This window comes from Patiria miniata, unplaced genomic scaffold (assembly GCF_015706575.1).
Source record: "Patiria miniata isolate m_02_andy unplaced genomic scaffold, ASM1570657v1 HiC_scaffold_2, whole genome shotgun sequence".
NCBI classification, from domain to species: Eukaryota; Metazoa; Echinodermata; class Asteroidea; order Valvatida; family Asterinidae; genus Patiria; species Patiria miniata.
Window position 1 is genome coordinate 18,434,473 of NW_024037058.1, and position 18,864 is coordinate 18,453,336.

An 18,864-nucleotide genomic window follows, 5' to 3' on the forward strand; every position below is an offset into this window, starting at 1 on the left:
GCAAGAAGAGAATGGACAGAGCCTCACGTAACACGTCCACAAACAAAGGGAACAATGATGACATGAATAAAGCGAACTCAGTCATAAACCTCAGCCAACGCCAGCTATCTAAAACGGAATCGAATGTCCTAGCCTTGGGTATGAATTTTGCCACTACCCCTAGCAAGATCCCGGTGGAAGAGTTCATACAATCGATTGAACCTTCTATCCGCAAGATGGATAAAGAAAAGGCAGACAACATCCGTATCCAAATACACCAAGTCTTGAAGCACTCAAAGCCACCCAAATCCAATATAACAAGACTTGAACACCAGGCTATCAACAGCTTCCGCAATGATTCTTCGATACACATCCTAAAGGCAGACAAGGGTAATGCAACTGTCATAATGGACCGCACGGAGTATGACCATAAGGTTCAGGATATCCTCAACACAGATACCTATACTTGCCTCAAGAAAAATCCCATTCCAGCAGTCGAAAGGAAAGTTGCCGCCAAACTACTCTCCTTAAATCGTAGCTCAGCCTTACCGACTCCATTATACAGGCATCTTCGTCCATCCAGCTCGAAATGCCCAAGATTCTTTGGCCAACCGAAGATTCACAAACCGGACAAACCGCTCCGACCTATTGTGTCGTCAAGAGGTTCCCCAACCTACAACCTCGCACAACACTTAACAAAGCTCCTACACCCACTCGTGGGAAAAACGCCTCACCATGTACCCAATTCAGCAGGGTTCATCAACACCATAAAGGGAATTAAATTGCAATCCGCAGACATGCTAGTGAGTTTTGATGTCAAATCTTTATTCACTAATGTACCGACCGAAGAAGCATGCCTCGTAACCAAGTCGATACTCGAACAAGATGGCACACTCACGGAAAGAACCAGCTTAACGCCAGATCAAATCTATGATCTTCTCCTGACTTGCGTAAAGTCTACGTACTTCCAATGGAGAGACAATTACTATCAACAGGCTTCAGGCACTCCTATGGGGTCTCCAATTTCCCCAGTCCTGGCTAACATCTTCATGGAAGATTTCGAGCAAAAAACTTTGGCAACAGCTCAATTCCAACCTAAGTTATGGCTTCGATACGTAGATGATACATTCATCATATGGCCACATGGCCCGGACAAGCTTGATGGTTTCCTCCGCCATCTCAACCAACAACACCCGAGTATACAATTCACCATGGAAACTGAGACATCCGATTCATTGCCTTTCCTTGATGTACTCATTTCCAAACGGGCCGATGGTTCACTTGGACACTCTGTGTACAGGAAACCTACACATACAGACCGATACCTCAATGCTCGTTCATTCCACCCACCATCAGTGAAAACCTCGGTGAACCGCACCCTACTTCGAAGGGCACATATCATCAGTGATGATGAACACCTACAATCCGAACTGAAGCACCTCAATAAAGTGCTAAGAGACAATGGGTACAGACCTAAGAATCACAGCCTCGCACCGGATTCGAGCATGTCTCAGACCCTGAACACACCCGATATGCCGGTTGCAGTCCTTCCATATATTGGCCAAGCATCACACAAGATCCAGCGAATCCTCCGTGAAGCCAATATTAAGGTCTACTACCGAACTCGCAATAAACTCGAAACGAAATTGTACACCCACAAAGACAAGCACAACCCGAGAAGTCAAGCAGGAGTTTACCGAATTCCTTGCTCATGTGGCAAAGTGTACATTGGCGAGACTGGCAGAGACCTCACTACCAGGCTTAAAGAACACATAGCTCACGGCCGCAGAGGGGAACTTGACAAATCGGCAATTGTCAAACACTCTGCTGATCTGGATCATGTTGTTGATTGGGAACAAGCGGAAATCATAGCCCCAGAGAAACACTGGTACACCCGTCGTATCAGAGAAGCTATTGAGATCCACAAACATGACACTGTCCCACAAGATATCGGCTACTTCATAAGCCACATATGGCATTCAGTTATTCCAAGTTGCAACACCCGTGGCTCACAGCCAACTGACACACCTGAGTGAGCAGGACGCTCAGCGGGCATCCCTCAACACAATGCCCAAGGCTCACAGCCAACTGACACAGTCGAGCGAGCAGGACGCTCAGCGGGCATCCCTCAACACAATGCCCATGGCTCACAACCAACTGACACACTCGAGCGAGCAGGGCATGCCCAGCAAGCACTCCTAATCCTAACAAACCCTACTTAAGGAGTAGCATCTCCAACTTTCTTCAGTCTCCTGACGATGACTAGAGCAGGCTAGTCGAAACGTTGAGACCAAAGACAAGTTCTTTTAGAACTTACAGCAGGACTGTTCTAAACAGAACAAAAAACTACTTAGCAAGTTGATAATAAGCAGGACAAGTTCTTCTCAGAACTAATATCTTCTAAGCAGTAGTTATTACCACATGGTGTTACCGCAAAACCCGAAACGATAGCATTATATGTAGATAACTAAAATTGTTCATTTTATCGAAATCACGGCACACAATCCGTGTAAAAGAAACACCGTATTAAGTCACACCAAATAATACATATCTGTAAATTTCTTAAAGAAAAATATTGTCAACGTCTGTTTACTCAGTAAATTTTAGCTTCATTGCAAACAATACCCTATCTTGATTTTTTTTTCTATAATCTGTTGGTCATTTCTTAATGATTTAGGTAAAATTGTTGTTTTTAATTTGTCGTTACGATTTTCTGGTATTTTCGTTCCATTTATTACCCTTGAAAAACGTTGTGCTGGATAATATATATACAATATTTATATAATCAAATATTGTGGGTTTTCTTAATCTCTTACCCCTACAGAAGAGTCGGCTGGCCCGGGATCTGTAAAAAGAAAGTTTTTTTTTTAATATTGAGTCCAAATTGATACGAGCAGGAACAGGGAACAAAAACTGTAATTTGTAACTTGTATGCAGTTTTGATGTTCCCCCATTTGTGATATCTTGGATAAATGTCTGATAGAAGATGATAATGGGCAATAAAAACAAAGATGGGTTGGAAAGTTTTCTCACCGTGAAAATATTTAGCATTATATCAGAAAAATTCCGAATGCAGTCTGTCCATTCAAAATACCACAGATTGCAAAATTGTTTGATCAATTTCGATAAAAGTTTTTTTTTAAATGTGACAACTTCAACTAAATGATGCTCAGACTACGCACATGAAAACAAATCCTCTTGCATAAGGCTGTTTAATTAAAATAAAACCCAAACAATTTCCTCGCTCCTAAAAGTTGGCAAGGGCCAACTGTCCTATCAAGACGCTACAAAAATTTGCCTGAACCAGTACCCTTAGTTCCAGTGTAACTGGGTACTGAGCAAATAATTGCTTACAGGATGAGTCCCCATCGCCCGGGCAGGGGCCCAGTTTGCAGTCTTTTTTTTCGAATTTCTCCCCCTGACATTTGAGCCCTCCGTTCTGCGGTGGCGGATTGTCGCACTGCCGCGTGCGGGTTTTGAAGCTGGCCTCCCCACAGGTCGACGAGCAGTCGTTCCAGGGTGACCATGTGCTCCACATACCGTCAACTAAAAATCAAGAACAGAAAACAAGTTTTTTCCTTGTAAAATGGTCGACAAAGAGAGATTATTTCTTATTCGACCACGGGCGGCACATACCGTGAAATGAAAACATGAACAAAATTTTTGTTTTGCTTGCATAATGTAAAAAAACAACAAAAGTTGGGAAAATTATTATTCCATGGGTTTTATTCACGAATCGGCCATATTGAATTGAAAGCGAGGTAAAATCTTCATTTTTGGATCTTGCGAAGAGAAATGAAAGCAATGGCAAAAAGTTAATTACAAATTAATACCAGTCTGTATTGATGAATAATTTAAAATCGGTGATTAAACACACCCTAAAGTTTTAAGCCACATTAAAAAATTTTTTTTAAGTGAGGCTACAATCCATAAATAGTCTGGCACTATCCCATTCAACAGGTGACAATTTATACAATACATTTAGGGAACACGACCAAAATGGCTTTCTCATGAATCAGGTCCATACCACAACACTGTTGCAATAACTCAGGTAAAAGTTGTCGATCGTGGGAAAATCAGTTAATATTTAACGTTGGGTATGTAAGTTGACGTAATTAAACTACTGTTGCAATGCGTATTTTGTATAGGACAGTCTCTCTTCAGAAGGAAAGACACACGGGTGATACAAATTTGCTAGCCAAATTTTCGCTCTTTTCAAAAAAGCTGTTGAAAATCTCTGAGCACAATGCTCGATGCTGGCTCTCCTGGCTCTATGACGTCATACCATCTTGACCAATGACCTTGCAGGGAGCTCCTGACACACGCACGTTTGATTACAGTTGGTACTTTAATGAGTGGAAAACCAAATAAGGCAAACAAAAAAAGTCTCCGGTTTCTGGTATGCGCGCGCGTCGCCGTAGCCATGCGCGTCGGCAAAATGAAAAAGTTTTTTTTCAATGAAAGATGATGTCTCAAAACCGCCAAACTCACTGGTTTGACTGGAATCCTGCTACTGCACAATTTTAACGTGTTTTTAGATTGGGTTATGGTCGAGAATAAGCTTTATGTGGCCTCTCTGGACTCCCATATATTTGCACTAAGTTTAGTCGGGCACCATTTGCAGTCATCAGCCGACATTTGAAGCAAAACAATCAGGTAAAAAAAAAAAAAAAGCCGCGTTGCCGCACCACTTTTTGGGCAAGCTCCATACCAGAAACAGGAGACTTTTTTTTTGGCCTAATGGAACAACAAAAATGGGTTACCTGGGCAGATGACGATGACCTCAGAGCAATGTCTGATATCGTTGAGTCGTTCTCGGCATTGCCTCCCTCCGTACCGCGGTACGGGGTTGGTGCATGAGCGCGACCGCAGCGCAAACCCTTCACCTGTGCATTCCGCCTGACATCGCCACTGACCCCACTCGCTGACTCCGCCATCAACTGCAAGGGCAAAATTCAAATTCATATCTACTGCTTTACGAAGCTAATGGTTCCGTTTTGATAGCCGAAAAAAAATAAATAAGATGCATATCCCATGCTCTTCAAACGAAAATATGGATTTTTCTCCTCTAACGAATTTTGTATTTAAACGAAAACCCCATTTTGGGTTTCTTCAACCCTCTGAAAACAAGGGCTTTCGTTTCGTGCACAAATAGTCGGCCTGCGAGAGCCGAGTTATTGTCTCGCAGTCAATAATTCGCATTTTACGAAGAAATAATTCAATGACTATACGTCGGTGGATTTCTATTGATGTTCAATGTCCCAGTGAATGACTTTTATGTTGCTAGGAAAATTGCAATTGAAAAAAAAAATGTTGTTAAGGCCAAAAAAAAAAAGTCTCCGGTTTCTGGTATGGAGCTTGCCCAAAAAGTGGTGCGGCGACGCGGCTTTTTTTTTTTTTTACCTGACTTTTTTGCTTCAAATGTCGGCTGATGACTGCAAATGGTGCCCGACTAAACTTAGTGCAAATATATGGGAGTCCAGAGAGGCCGCATAAAGCTTATTCTCGACCATAACCCAATCTAAAAACACGTTAAAATTGTGCAGCAGCAGGATTCCAGTCAAACCAGTGAGTTTGGCGGTTTTGAGACATCATCTTTCATTGAAAAAAAACCTTTTTCATTTTGCCGACGCGCATGGCTACGGCGACGCGCGCGCATACCAGAAACCAGAGACTTTTTTGGGGGGGCCTAATACGGTACTTTTAGCGGAGTACAAAAAGGAAACTTACGTTATCAAGACTTAAAACCATGGATGTAAAAAAATCCCCAAAACACCGAGTGCTCTGCGGATATTTTAAAGGGCCGTGCTTTAAAATTTTGTGAGGAACATATTTCGTGCATTTTTCTACTCCTTTTAAATGAACGCAAAATATGTTTACACATTAAAACATTTCCATGCTTTTCATGATCACTGAGGATGACATTTCAGGAAAACACTGTTCAGTTTAGGGGTTTTCTGTTCAAATAACGAAACCAAAAATATGCTTGCCGAAAATATTTGTGATAAAAGGTTGCTCATTGACTTACTGCCATGTACTGACACAACAACGAATCAAATCACCTAAGAAAAGGAAATTTCCGACAATGAAATATACAAATTCGGGCAAATTTTGGTGCTGAAATTGCAGTAACATTGAGGTTTCTGCCTGAAATGACATCACACTTTTGCTCATGAATATGGAAATATACATTAGCATCAACCCCCCCCCCAAAAAAAAGGCACCAAAACCCCATTAAAAATGGCAAAACGAAATTTGGAAATAGGGTTAAATGGGATAGAAAGGTGCATTTCCAAGGATTGCATTCCAAAAAATTACGGTGCATGGCCCTTGAAGGTTGTTCTATCCGTGTTCTTCAACTGTAGCCTATAGGATTCTTCCTCCTAACGAATTTTCATTTTGTATGTTTCTTATGGGAAATATGTTCGGATATTTTCAACCATCTGATAATACGCTCTTAAAGACTTATTCTGGGTTGCTTGTGCGTGCACAACGCACAAAAGATACCCCTCAATTATCCGTCGGGCCGCAAATAATTCGAAAGTTATAAAGTAAATAGTTCGAAAGTTGAAAAGTAAACATTCCAAAAATGTGTGATTAACTTTTGTATGTGTGATTAACTTTTGTATTGCTACAAAGATGGGAATTTTTTTCGGGGCGAAACTCAGAAATAGAACGGGGAGATCGAAAACTTTTTAGAAATCCTAAATTTGTCCGACTGGTCTGACCTGGGCAGTTGAGGGCGTTTGCCTTGCAAGACCGGATGTCCGTCTGGTCGCCGACGCAGTCACGGCCGCCGTACCGAGGCCTTGGCGCCGTGCACTTACGGATGCGTCTGCGTTCCCCATCGCGTCCGCAGGTAACCGAGCACGGGGACCAGTCTAACCATTCCCTCCAACCGCCATGAACTTAGAAAGAAAAGGGGAAAAAAAACCAACAAAAAAACGCCTTCAAAAATTAACCTTCACACATATACCCAGCATATTTACGATGTACCACAGAAACGAACTATTGTCTTGGTTGAATTTCTCATGGTTGACTAAAAAGAAGAGAACGCAAAGATGTGGAAACCAATGATACAAAACCTACCTTAAACTACATCGGAGTCGTAGTGTTTTGTTTGTTTACTTGCTTGATTGATTTTGGCAAACTGATTCTTGCCAAATAAAGAAAAGCCATCATTAAAAAAACCCAGCAGACCAAATTACGATAGACTTTGATAGACTTACTAGTTTTAGGGTTAAAACGTATGGCCGACTGGTTTACAATTTCTTCATGTGTTGTTTTCCAAACTTACTCGGGCAGTGCCTCTTATCGTTGCACCACTGCACCTCTCTGCTCTCTCCGACGCACGGGTTCCCCCAAATTGTGGGCGGGGCGAATCGCACTCACGAAACCTGGCCATTGTGTCACCGCAGGTGGCGCTACACTCACTCCACAGAGACCACTCGCCCCATTGACCGTGCACTGGAAATGGAAGGAAAATGGGGCTGTCAAAAAATGCTCGCTTTTATCATAATCGACACTGTAAAAAGTAGACCCCATACATTCTCACGTAGTTTCTTTTCAGGCCAACAATTTAATATGTGAGTTGTGACTTTTTATCCGTGATAACATTTTGAGCCGTGCGTGTGACGATTTCGTAACTGAATGAGTGTGGACTCGTAAATACCCCGCGCCCTCAGTGTTGAAAATGCGATAACTTGCTATATGAGACACTTGTGCAATAATTCAAAAATGAAAATACTCATACAATAAATAATAAAGAAGAATAAAAGACTGGTTCCTGTTCCTTCTTTCCATATCTATAGCGTAATATGAAGACACTGGAAACCAGTCTTTTTTATTCTCTCTCAGCAAACCACCCATTCAGTTCCGGTAAGAATTCGCAAAATGTAAACGGTTGAAGAGCGTGCGTGAACTAGAACTCTTCGCAAGTGCAAAGTCTTGGCTTGCACTTGAAGAAGAACAAAGGACTTTTCGGAAGTTCGGACAATCATTTTAGGCGCAATTTCGTGTATAACACACACACAGACACATGCACGTTACATACCTAGTGTGGACATTCTATTGTTTTCGTGTAGTTAAGAAAAACCTGTGAAAAAAACTCATTTTACTCACACTGAGAAAACTCTTTCAACCCAATTTTTTTTTTATGAATCCCTTTGGTGTTTCTCTTCATTTTGCCGCAAATACAAGTAAACCTAACCCGAAAATGGGGAGTGTGTGGCCTAGTGGTAAGGGTTCGTGATCAGAGGGTCCGGGGTTCAAATCCAGCCGCTGGCCATATATTGTGTCCTTGGGCAAGGCACTTCACCCCCACTTGCCCCTCTCCACCCAGGAGTATAAATAGGTACCGGCATTAGCTGGGGAGTAACCTGCGATGAACTGGCATCCCATTCCGGGGGAGTAGAAATATTCTCAGTCGTTTCATGCCAAGGAAACCGGAGACAAACACCGGCCTGATGAACCGCGACAGACTTTACTTTTTTAACCCGAAAATGCCTCTAAACCTGTTTTTTTCCAGAGAGGGGGAAACATTGTGTGGACGTGGGCAAGTCCACACAACGTCGCTGCTACCTGTTTGATGTAAAAATCATTTGCTCGGAAGTCCACAAAGTGAATGTAATGCTTGAACACATGTTTTACTATACTCATGAGAACCTGATCCTTTCCTTCGTTTGTTCCCTTTTGTTTGTACTCATGGTTGACTAAAAAGAAGAGAACGCAAAGATGTGGAAACCAATGATACAAAACCTACCTTAAGCTACATCGGAGTCGTAGTGTTTTGTTTGTTTACTTGCTTGATTGATTTTGGCAAACTGATTCTTGCCAAATAAAGAACAGCCATCATTAAAAAAAACCAGAAGACCAAATTACGATAGACTTTGAAAAAAATGCCAAACTTAATGTTAAAACACCTAAAAGTCAACACAGTTTCGTAACACCAAAAACAAACCAAAATTTACATAAGTATCCAACGTAAATAACATGGCAAAAAGTTGTCTACTTAAAAATGTATTTATTATTTTATTGATTTGTTCTTTCACTCGCCCTCACTTCCCAACCAGAAGTCTGAATGGGGGATGGGGGAGGGGAGGGGAAGGATCACACGCAAAATTAATACGTGTTAACCCTAGAGGGCCGGGTTATTTTGGCCATCTCACAGCCGGGGGGGGGGGGGGGGGGGGGGGGGGGGGCGGATTCCGCCCCTTTCAGATCTTGGCCATCGAGTGACGAAAAATTACGAAACTCGGTACATGCATGAAACAACTTAATATAAACATACCAAGACATTTCATGACTATAAGTCAAAGGGTTTTGGAATTATGGCTAATTAATTATTCATATGCACCAGTGGTAATTCTGCTTTGTGTACACTACGTATTAGGGGAAATTCAGTTCTCACTGGAAAATTTATGCTTGTGGTATCAAAAGATGCGCAAGACTCAAGGCAAAAAAAGTGAGGACAACATTTTGCAAGGGTATCGTGGAATAAGTTTGGAGGGGGGGGGGGGGGTTGGCGGATTCCTCCCCGGCCCTCTTACTAGTTTTAGGGTTAAAACGTATGGCCGACTGGTTTACAATTTCTTCATGTGTTGTTTTCCAAACTTACTCGGGCAGTGCCTCTTATCGTTGCACCACTGCACCTCTCTGCTCTCTCCGACGCACGGGTTCCCCCCAAATTGTGGGCGGGGCGAATCGCACTCACGAAACCTGGCCATTGTGTCACCGCAGGTGGCGCTACACTCACTCCACAGAGACCACTCGCCCCATTGACCGTGCACTGGAAATGGAAGGAAAATGGGGCTGTCAAAAAATGCTCGCTTTTATCATAATCGACACTGTAAAAAGTAGACCCCATACATTCTCACGTAGTTTCTTTTCAGGCCAACAATTTAATATGTGAGTTGTGACTTTTTATCCGTGATAACATTTTGAGCCGTGCGTGTGACGATTTCGTAACTGAATGGGTGTGGACTCGTAAATACCCCGCGCCCTCAGCGTTGAAAATGCGATAACTTGCTATATGAGACACTTGTGCAATAATTCAAAAATGAAAATACTCATACAATAAATAATAAAGAATAATAAAAGACTGGTTCCTGTTCCTTCTTTCCATATCTATAGCGTAATATGAAGACACTGGAAACCAGTCTTTTTTATTCTCTCTCAGCAAACCACCCATTCAGTTCCGGTAAGAATTCGCAAAATGTAAACGGTTGAAGAGCGTGTGTGAACCAGAACTCTTCGCAAGTGCAAAGTCTTGGCTTGCGCTTGAAGAAGAACAAAGGACTTTTCGGAAGTTCGGACAATCATTTTAGGCGCAATTTCGTGTATAACACACACACAGACACATGCACGTTACATACCTATTCTTTTGTTTTCGTGTAGTTAAGAAAAACCTGTGAAAAAAACTCATTTTACTCACACTGAGAAAACTCTTTCAACCCAGTTTTTTTTTTATGAATCCCTTTGGTGTTCTCTTCATTTTGCCGCAAATACAAGTAAACCTAACCCGAAAATGGGGAGTGTGTGGCCTAGTGGTAAAGGTTCGTGATCAGAGGGTCCGGGGTTCGAATCCAGCCGCTGGCCATATATTGTGTCCTTGGGCAAGGCACTTCACCCCCACTTGCCCCTCTCCACCCAGGAGTATAAATAGGTACCGGCATTAGCTGGGGAGTAACCTGCGATGAACTGGCATCCCATTCCGGGGGAGTAGAAATATTCTCAGTCGTTTCATGCCAAGGAAACCGGAGACAAACACCGGCCTGATGAACCGCGACAGACTTTACTTTTTTAACCCGAAAATGCCTCTAAACCTGTTTTTTTTCCAGAGAGGGGGAAACATTGTGTGGACGTGGGCAAGTCCACACAACGTCGCTGCTACCTGTTTGATGTAAACATCATTTGCTCGGAAGTCCACAAAGTGAATGTAATGCTTGAACACATGTTTTACTATACTCATGAGAACCTGATCCTTTCCTTCGTTTGTTCCCTTTTGTTTGTACTCATGGTTGACTAAAAAGAAGAGAACGCAAAGATGTGGAAACCAATGATACAAAACCTACCTTAAGCTACATCGGAGTCGTAGTGTTTTGTTTGTTTACTTGCTTGATTGATTTTGGCAAACTGATTCTTGCCAAATAAAGAACAGCCATCATTAAAAAAAACCAGAAGACCAAATTACGATAGACTTTGAAAAAAATGCCAAACTTAATGTTAAAACACCTAACAGTCAACACAGTTTCGTAACACCAAAAACAAACCAAAATTTACATAAGTATCCAACGTAAATAACATGGCAAAAAGTTGTCTACTTAAAAATGTATTTATTATTTTTTTGATTTGTTCTTTCACTCGCCCTCACTTCGCAACCAGAAGTCTGAATGGGGGATGGGGGGAGATTCCGCCCCCTTCCGATCTTGGCCATCGAGTGACGAAAAATTACGAAACTCGGTACATGCATGAAACAACTTAATATAAACATACCAAGACATTTCATGACTATAAGTCAAAGGGTTTTGGAATTATGGCTAATTAATTATTCATATGCACCAGTGGTAATTCTGCTTTGTGTACACTACGTATTTGGGGAAATTCAGTTTTCACTGGAAAATTTATGCTTGTGGTATCAAAAGATGCGCAAGACTCAAGGCAAAAAAAGTGAGGACAACATTTTGCAAGGGTATCGTGGAATAAGTTTGGAGGGGGGGGGGGGGTTGGCGGATTCCTCCCCGGCCCTCTTACTAGTTTTAGGGTTAAAACGTATGGCCGAATGGTTTACAATTTCTTCATGTGTTGTTTTCCAAACTTACTCGGGCAGTGCCTCTTATCGTTGCACCACTGCACCTCTCTGCTCTCTCCGACGCACGGGTTCCCCCCAAATTGTGGGCGGGGCGAATCGCACTCACGAAACCTGGCCATTGTGTCACCGCAGGTGGCGCTACACTCACTCCACAGAGACCACTCGCCCCATTGACCGTGCACTGGAAATGGAAGGAAAATGGGGCTGTCAAAAAATGCTCGCTTTTATCATAATCGACACTGTAAAAAGTAGACCCCATACATTCTCACGTAGTTTCTTTTCAGGCCAACAATTTAATATGTGAGTTGTGACTTTTTATCCGTGATAACATTTTGAGCCGTGCGTGTGACGATTTCGTAACTGAATGAGTGTGGACTCGTAAATACCCCGCGCCCTCAGCGTTGAAAATGCGATAACTTGCTATATGAGACACTTGTGCAATAATTCAAAAATGAAAATACTCATACAATAAATAATAAAGAATAATAAAAGACTGGTTCCTGTTCCTTCTTTCCATATCTATAGCGTAATATGAAGACACTGGAAACCAGTCTTTTTTATTCTCTCTCAGCAAACCACCCATTCAGTTCCGGTAAGAATTCGCAAAATGTAAACGGTTGAAGAGCGTGTGTGAACCAGAACTCTTCGCAAGTGCAAAGTCTTGGCTTGCGCTTGAAGAAGAACAAAGGACTTTTCGGAAGTTCGGACAATCATTTTAGTCGCAATTTCGTGTATAACACACACACAGACACATGCACGTTACATACCTATTCTTTTGTTTTCGTGTAGTTAAGAAAAACCTGTGAAAAAAACTCATTTTACTCACACTGAGAAAACTCTTTCAACCCAGTTTTTTTTTTATGAATCCCTTTGGTGTTTCTCTTCATTTTGCCGCAAATACAAGTAAACCTAACCCGAAAATGGGGAGTGTGTGGCCTAGTGGTAAGGGTTCGTGATCAGAGGGTCCGGGGTTCGAATCCAGCCGCTGGCCATATATTGTGTCCTTGGGCAAGGCACTTCACCCCACTTGCCCCTCTCCACCCAGGAGTATAAATAGGTACTGGCATTAGCTGGGGAGTAACCTGCGATGGACTGGCATCCCATTCCGGGGGAGTAGAAATATTCTCAGTCGTTTCATGCCAAGGAAACCGGAGACAAACACGGCCTGATGAACCGCGACAGACTTTACTTTTTTAACCCGAAAATGCCTCTAAACCTGTTTTTTTCCAGAGAGGGGGAAACATTGTGTGGACGTGGGCAAGTCCACACAACGTCGCTGCTACCTGTTTGATGTAAACATCATTTGCTCGGAAGTCCACAAAGTGAATGTAATGCTTGAACACATGTTTTACTATACTCATGAGAACCTGATCCTTTCCTTCGTTTGTTCCCTTTTGTTTGTACTCATGGTTGACTAAAAAGAAGAGAACGCAAAGATGTGGAAACCAATGAAACAAAACCTACCTTAAACAACATCGGAGTCGTAGTGTTTTGTTTGTTTACTTGCTTGATTGATTTTGGCAAACTGATTCTTGCCAAATAAAGAAAAGCCATCATTAAAAATACCCAGCAGACCAAATTACGATAGACTTTGAAAAAAATGCCAAACTTAATGTTAAAACACCTAACAGTCAACACAGTTTTGTAACACCAAAAACAAACCAAAATTTACATAAGTATCCAACGTAAATAACATGGCAAAAAGTTGTCTACTTAAAAATGTATTTATTATTTTTTTGATTTGTTCTTTCACTCGCCCTCACTTCGCAACCAGAAGTCTGAATGGGGGATGGGGGGAGATGTGGGGGTGGGGGAGGGGAGGGGAAGGATCACACGCAAAATTAATACGTGTTAACCCTAAAGGGCCGGGTTATTTTGGCAATCTCACAGCCGCGGGGGGGGGGGGGGGGGGGGGGGGGGAGGGAGGGCGGATTCCGCCCCCTTCAGATCTTGGCCATCGAGTGACGAAAAATTACGAAACTCGGTACATGCATGAAACAACTTAATATAAACATACCAAGACATTTCATGACTATAAGTCAAAGGGTTTTGGAATTATGGCTAATTAATTATTCATATGCACCAGTGGTAATTCTGCTTTGTGTACACTACGTATTTGGGGAAATTCAATTTTCACTGGAAAATTTATGCTTGTGGTATCAAAAGATGCGCAAGACTCAAGGCAAAAAAAGTGAGGACAACATTTTGCAAGGGTATCGTGGAATAAGTTTGGAGGGGGGGGGGTTGGCGGATTCCTCCCCGGCCCTCTTACTAGTTTTAGGGTTAAAACGTATGGCCGAATGGTTTACAATTTCTTCATGTGTTGTTTTCCAAACTTACTCGGGCAGTGCCTCTTATCGTTGCACCACTGCACCTCTCTGCTCTCTCCGACGCACGGGTTCCCCCCAAATTGTGGGCGGGGCGAATCGCACTCACGAAACCTGGCCATTGTGTCACCGCAGGTGGCGCTACACTCACTCCACAGAGACCACTCGCCCCATTGACCGTGCACTGGAAATGGAAGGAAAATGGGGCTGTCAAAAAATGCTCGCTTTTATCATAATCGACACTGTAAAAAGTAGACCCCATACATTCTCACGTAGTTTCTTTTCAGGCCAACAATTTAATATGTGAGTTGTGACTTTTATCCGTGATAACATTTTGAGCCGTGCGTGTGACGATTTCGTAACTGAATGAGTGTGGACTCGTAAATACCCCGCGCCCTCAGCATTGAAAATGCGATAACTTGCTATATGAGACACTTGTGCAATAATTCAAAAATGAAAATACTCATACAATAAATAATAAAGAAGAATAAAAGACTGGTTCCTGTTCCTTCTTTCCATATCTATAGCGTAATATGAAGACACTGGAAACCAGTCTTTTTTATTCTCTCTCGGCAAACCACCCATTCAGTTCCGGTAAGAATTCGCAAAATGTAAACAGTTGAAGAGCGTGCGTGAACCAGAACTCTTCGCAAGTGCAAAGTCTTGGCTTGCGCTTGAAGAAGAACAAAGGACTTTTCGGAAGTTCGGACAATCATTTTAGGCGCAATTTCGTGTATAACACACACACAGACACATGCACGTTACATACCTAGTGTGGACATTCTTTTGTTTTCGTGTAGTTAAGAAAAACCTGTGAAAAAAACTCATTTTACTCACACTGAGAAAACTCTTTCAACCCAGTTTTTTTTTTATGAATCCCTTTGGTGTTTCTCTTCATTTTGCCGCAAATACAAGTAAACCTAACCCGAAAATGGGGAGTGTGTGGCCTAGTGGTAAGGGTTCGTGATCAGAGGGTCCGGGGTTCGAATCCAGCCGCTGGCCATATATTGTGTCCTTGGGCAAGGCACTTCACCCCCACTTGCCCCTCTCCACCCAGGAGTATAAATAGGTACCGGCATTAGCTGGGGAGTAACCTGCGATGGACTGGCATCCCATTCCGGGGGAGTAGAAATATTCTCAGTCGTTTCATGCCAAGGAAACCGGAGACAAACCCCGGCCTGATGAACCGCGACAGACTTTACTTTTTTAACCCGAAAATGCCTCTAAACCTGTTTTTCCAGAGAGGGGGAAACATTGTGTGGACGTGGGCAAGTCCACACAACGTCGCTGCTACCTGTTTGATGTAAACATCATTTGCTCGGAAGTCCACAAAGTGAATGTAATGCTTGAACACATGTTTTACTATACTCATGAGAACCTGATCCTTTCCTTCGTTTGTTCCCTTTTGTTTGTACTCATGGTTGACTAAAAAGAAGAGAACGCAAAGATGTGGAAACCAATGATACAAAACCTACCTTAAGCTACATCGGAGTCGTAGTGTTTTGTTTGTTTACTTGCTTGATTGATTTTGGCAAACTGATTCTTGCCAAATAAAGAACAGCCATCATTAAAAAAAACCAGAAGACCAAATTACGATAGACTTTGAAAAAAATGCCAAACTTAATGTTAAAACACCTAACATGCAACACAGTTTCGTAACACCAAAAACAAACCAAAATTTACATAAGTATCCAACGTAAATAACATGGCAAAAAGTTGTCTACTTAAAAATGTATTTAATAATTTTTTTGATTTGTTCTTTCACTCGCCCTCACTTCGCAACCAGAAGTCTGAATGGGGGATGGGGGGAGATGTGGGGGTGGGGGAGGGGAGGGGAAGGATCACACGCAAAATTAATACGTGTTAACCCTAAAGGGCCGGGTTATTTTGGCCATCTCCCAGCGGGGGGGGGGGGGGGAGGGAGGGCGGATTCCGCCCCCTTCAGATCTTGGCCATCGAGTGACGAAAAATTACGAAACTCGGTACATGCATGAAACAACTTAATATAAACATACCAAGACATTTCATGACTATAAGTCAAAGGGTTTTGGAATTATGGCTAATTAATTATTCATATGCACCAGTGGTAATTCTGCTTTGTGTACACTACGTATTTGGGGAAATTCAGTTTTCACTGGAAAATTTATGCTTGTGGTATCAAAAGATGCGCAAGACTCAAGGCAAAAAAAGTGAGGACAACATTTTGCAAGGGTATCGTGGAATAAGTTTGGAGGGGGGGGGTAGGCGGATTCCTCCCCGGCCCTCTTACTAGTTTTAGGGTTAAAACGTATGGCCGAATGGTTTACAATTTCTTCATGTGTTGTTTTCCAAACTTACTCGGGCAGTGCCTCTTATCGTTGCACCACTGCACCTCTCTGCTCTCTCCGACGCACGGGTTCCCCCCAAATTGTGGGCGGGGCGAATCGCACTCACGAAACCTGGCCATTGTGTCACCGCAGGTGGCGCTACACTCACTCCACAGAGACCACTCGCCCCATTGACCGTGCACTGGAAATGGAAGGAAAATGGGGCTGTCAAAAAATGCTCGCTTTTATCATAATCGACACTGTAAAAAGTAGACCCCATACATTCTCACGTAGTTTCTTTTCAGGCCAACAATTTAATATGTGAGTTGTGACTTTTTATCCGTGATAACATTTTGAGCCGTGCGTGTGACGATTTCGTAACTGAATGAGTGTGGACTCGTAAATACCCCGCGCCCTCAGCGTTGAAAATGCGATAACTTGCTATATGAGACACTTGTGCAATAATTCAAAAATGAAAATACTCATACAATAAATAATAAAGAAGAATAAAAGACTGGTTCCTGTTCCTTCTTTCCATATCTATAGCGTAATATGAAGACACTGGAAACCAGTCTTTTTTATTCTCTCTCGGCAAACCACCCATTCAGTTCCGGTAAGAATTCGCAAAATGTAAACGGTTGAAGAGCGTGCGTGAACCAGAACTCTTCGCAAGTGCAAAGTCTTGGCTTGCGCTTGAAGAAGAACAAAGGACTTTTCGGAAGTTCGGACAATCATTTTAGGCGCAATTTCGTGTATAACACACACACAGACACATGCACGTTACATACCTAGTGTGGACATTCTTTTGTTTTCGTGTAGTTAAGAAAAACCTGTGAAAAAAACTCATTTTACTCACACTGAGAAAACTCTTTCAACCCAGTTTTTTTTATGAATCCCTTTGGTGTTTCTCTTCATTTTGCCGCAAATACAAGTAAACCTAACCCGAAAATGGGGAGTGTGTGGCCTAGTGGTAAGGGTTCGTGATCAGAGGGTCCGGGGTTCGAATCCAGCCGCTGGCCATATATTGTGTCCTTGGGCAAGGCACTTCACCCCCACTTGCCCCTCTCCACCCAGGAGTATAAATAGGTACCGGCATTAGCTGGGGAGTAACCTGCGATGGACTGGCATCCCATTCCGGGGGAGTAGAAATATTCTCAGTCGTTTCACTTTACTTTTTTAACCCGAAAATGCCTCTAAACCTGTTTTTTTCCAGAGAGGGGGAAACATTGTGTGGACATGGGCAAGTCCACACAACGTCGCTGCTACCTGTTTGATGTAAACATCATTTGCTCGGAAGTCCACAAAGTGAATGTAATGCTTGAACACATGTTTTACTATACTCATGAGAACCTGATCCTTTCCTTCGTTTGTTCCCTTTTGTTTATACTCATGGTTGACTAAAAAGAAGAGAACGCAAAGATGTGGAAACCAATGATACAAAACCTACCTTAAGCTACATCGGAGTCGTAGTGTTTTGTTTGTTTACTTGCTTGACTGATTTTGGCAAACTGATTCTTGCCAAATAAAGAACAGCCATCATTAAAAAAAACCAGAAGACCAAATTACGATAGACTTTGAAAAAAATGCCAAACTTAATGTTAAAACACCTAACAGTCAACACAGTTTCGTAACACCAAAAACAAACCAAAATTTACATAAGTATCCAACGTAAATAACACGGCAAAAAGTTGTCTACTTAAAAATGTATTTATTATTTTATTGATTTGTTCTTTCACTCGCCCTCACTTCCCAACCAGAAGTCTGAATGGGGGATGGGGGAGATGGGGGAGGGGAGGGGAAGGATCACATGCAAAATTAAGACGTGTTAACCCTACAGGGCCGGGTTATTTTGGCCATCTCACAGCCGGGGGGGGGGGGGGGGGGGGGGGGGGGGGGGGTTGAGGGCGGATTCCGCCCCCTTCAGATCTTGGCCAATCGAGTGACGAAAAATTACGAAACTCGGTACATGCATGAAACAATTTAATATAAGGCCAAAAAAAAAAGTCTCCGGTTTCTGGTATGGAGCTTGCCCCAAAAGTGGTGTGGCGACGCGGCTTTTTAGCTGTTTCGGTGACCCACCGAAACAGCTCTTATTTTCGTTAAGATTTTTTTTTTTCTTTTTTTTAGCTGTTTCGGTGACACACCGAAACAGCTCTTGTTTTTGTTAAGATTTTTTTTTTTCTTTTTTTTTTTAGCTGTTTCGGTGACACACCGAAACAGCTCTTGTTTTCGTTAAGATTTTTTTTAGCTGTTTCGGTGTACACACCATAGACAGGGACGTATTATAGCACTTTTGGCATTAATCTTTGTCAGATATCATTGAAAGTTGGCATAAGCATAGTCCCTATAGCCAAGATGTGTCCCGAAGAGTGACGTCATGGTGACGTCATCAACTGATTTATTATGGATTTATGAATAATTATTTTTTCTCATAGACTTTGTA

At 42.4% G+C, this 18,864-nt stretch overlaps 1 protein-coding gene across 1 annotated transcript in view; it reads right to left on the reverse strand.

The window, feature by feature from the left end:
• The window catches only part of LOC119726759 (coadhesin-like), a 43,078-nt gene that overhangs the window by 2,397 nt on the left and 21,817 nt on the right, over positions 1-18,864 (reverse strand). Inside the window, exons 7-14 of the mRNA XM_038198601.1 lie at positions 16,453-16,623; positions 14,129-14,299; positions 11,799-11,969; positions 9,596-9,766; positions 6,708-6,887; positions 4,743-4,919; positions 3,334-3,525; positions 2,796-2,824 (exon numbers count right to left, since the gene is read on the reverse strand). Coding sequence (XP_038054529.1) covers positions 2,796-2,824; positions 3,334-3,525; positions 4,743-4,919; positions 6,708-6,887; positions 9,596-9,766; positions 11,799-11,969; positions 14,129-14,299; positions 16,453-16,623 — 1,262 coding nt within the window. The remainder of the gene's footprint in view (positions 1-2,795; positions 2,825-3,333; positions 3,526-4,742; positions 4,920-6,707; positions 6,888-9,595; positions 9,767-11,798; positions 11,970-14,128; positions 14,300-16,452; positions 16,624-18,864) is intronic.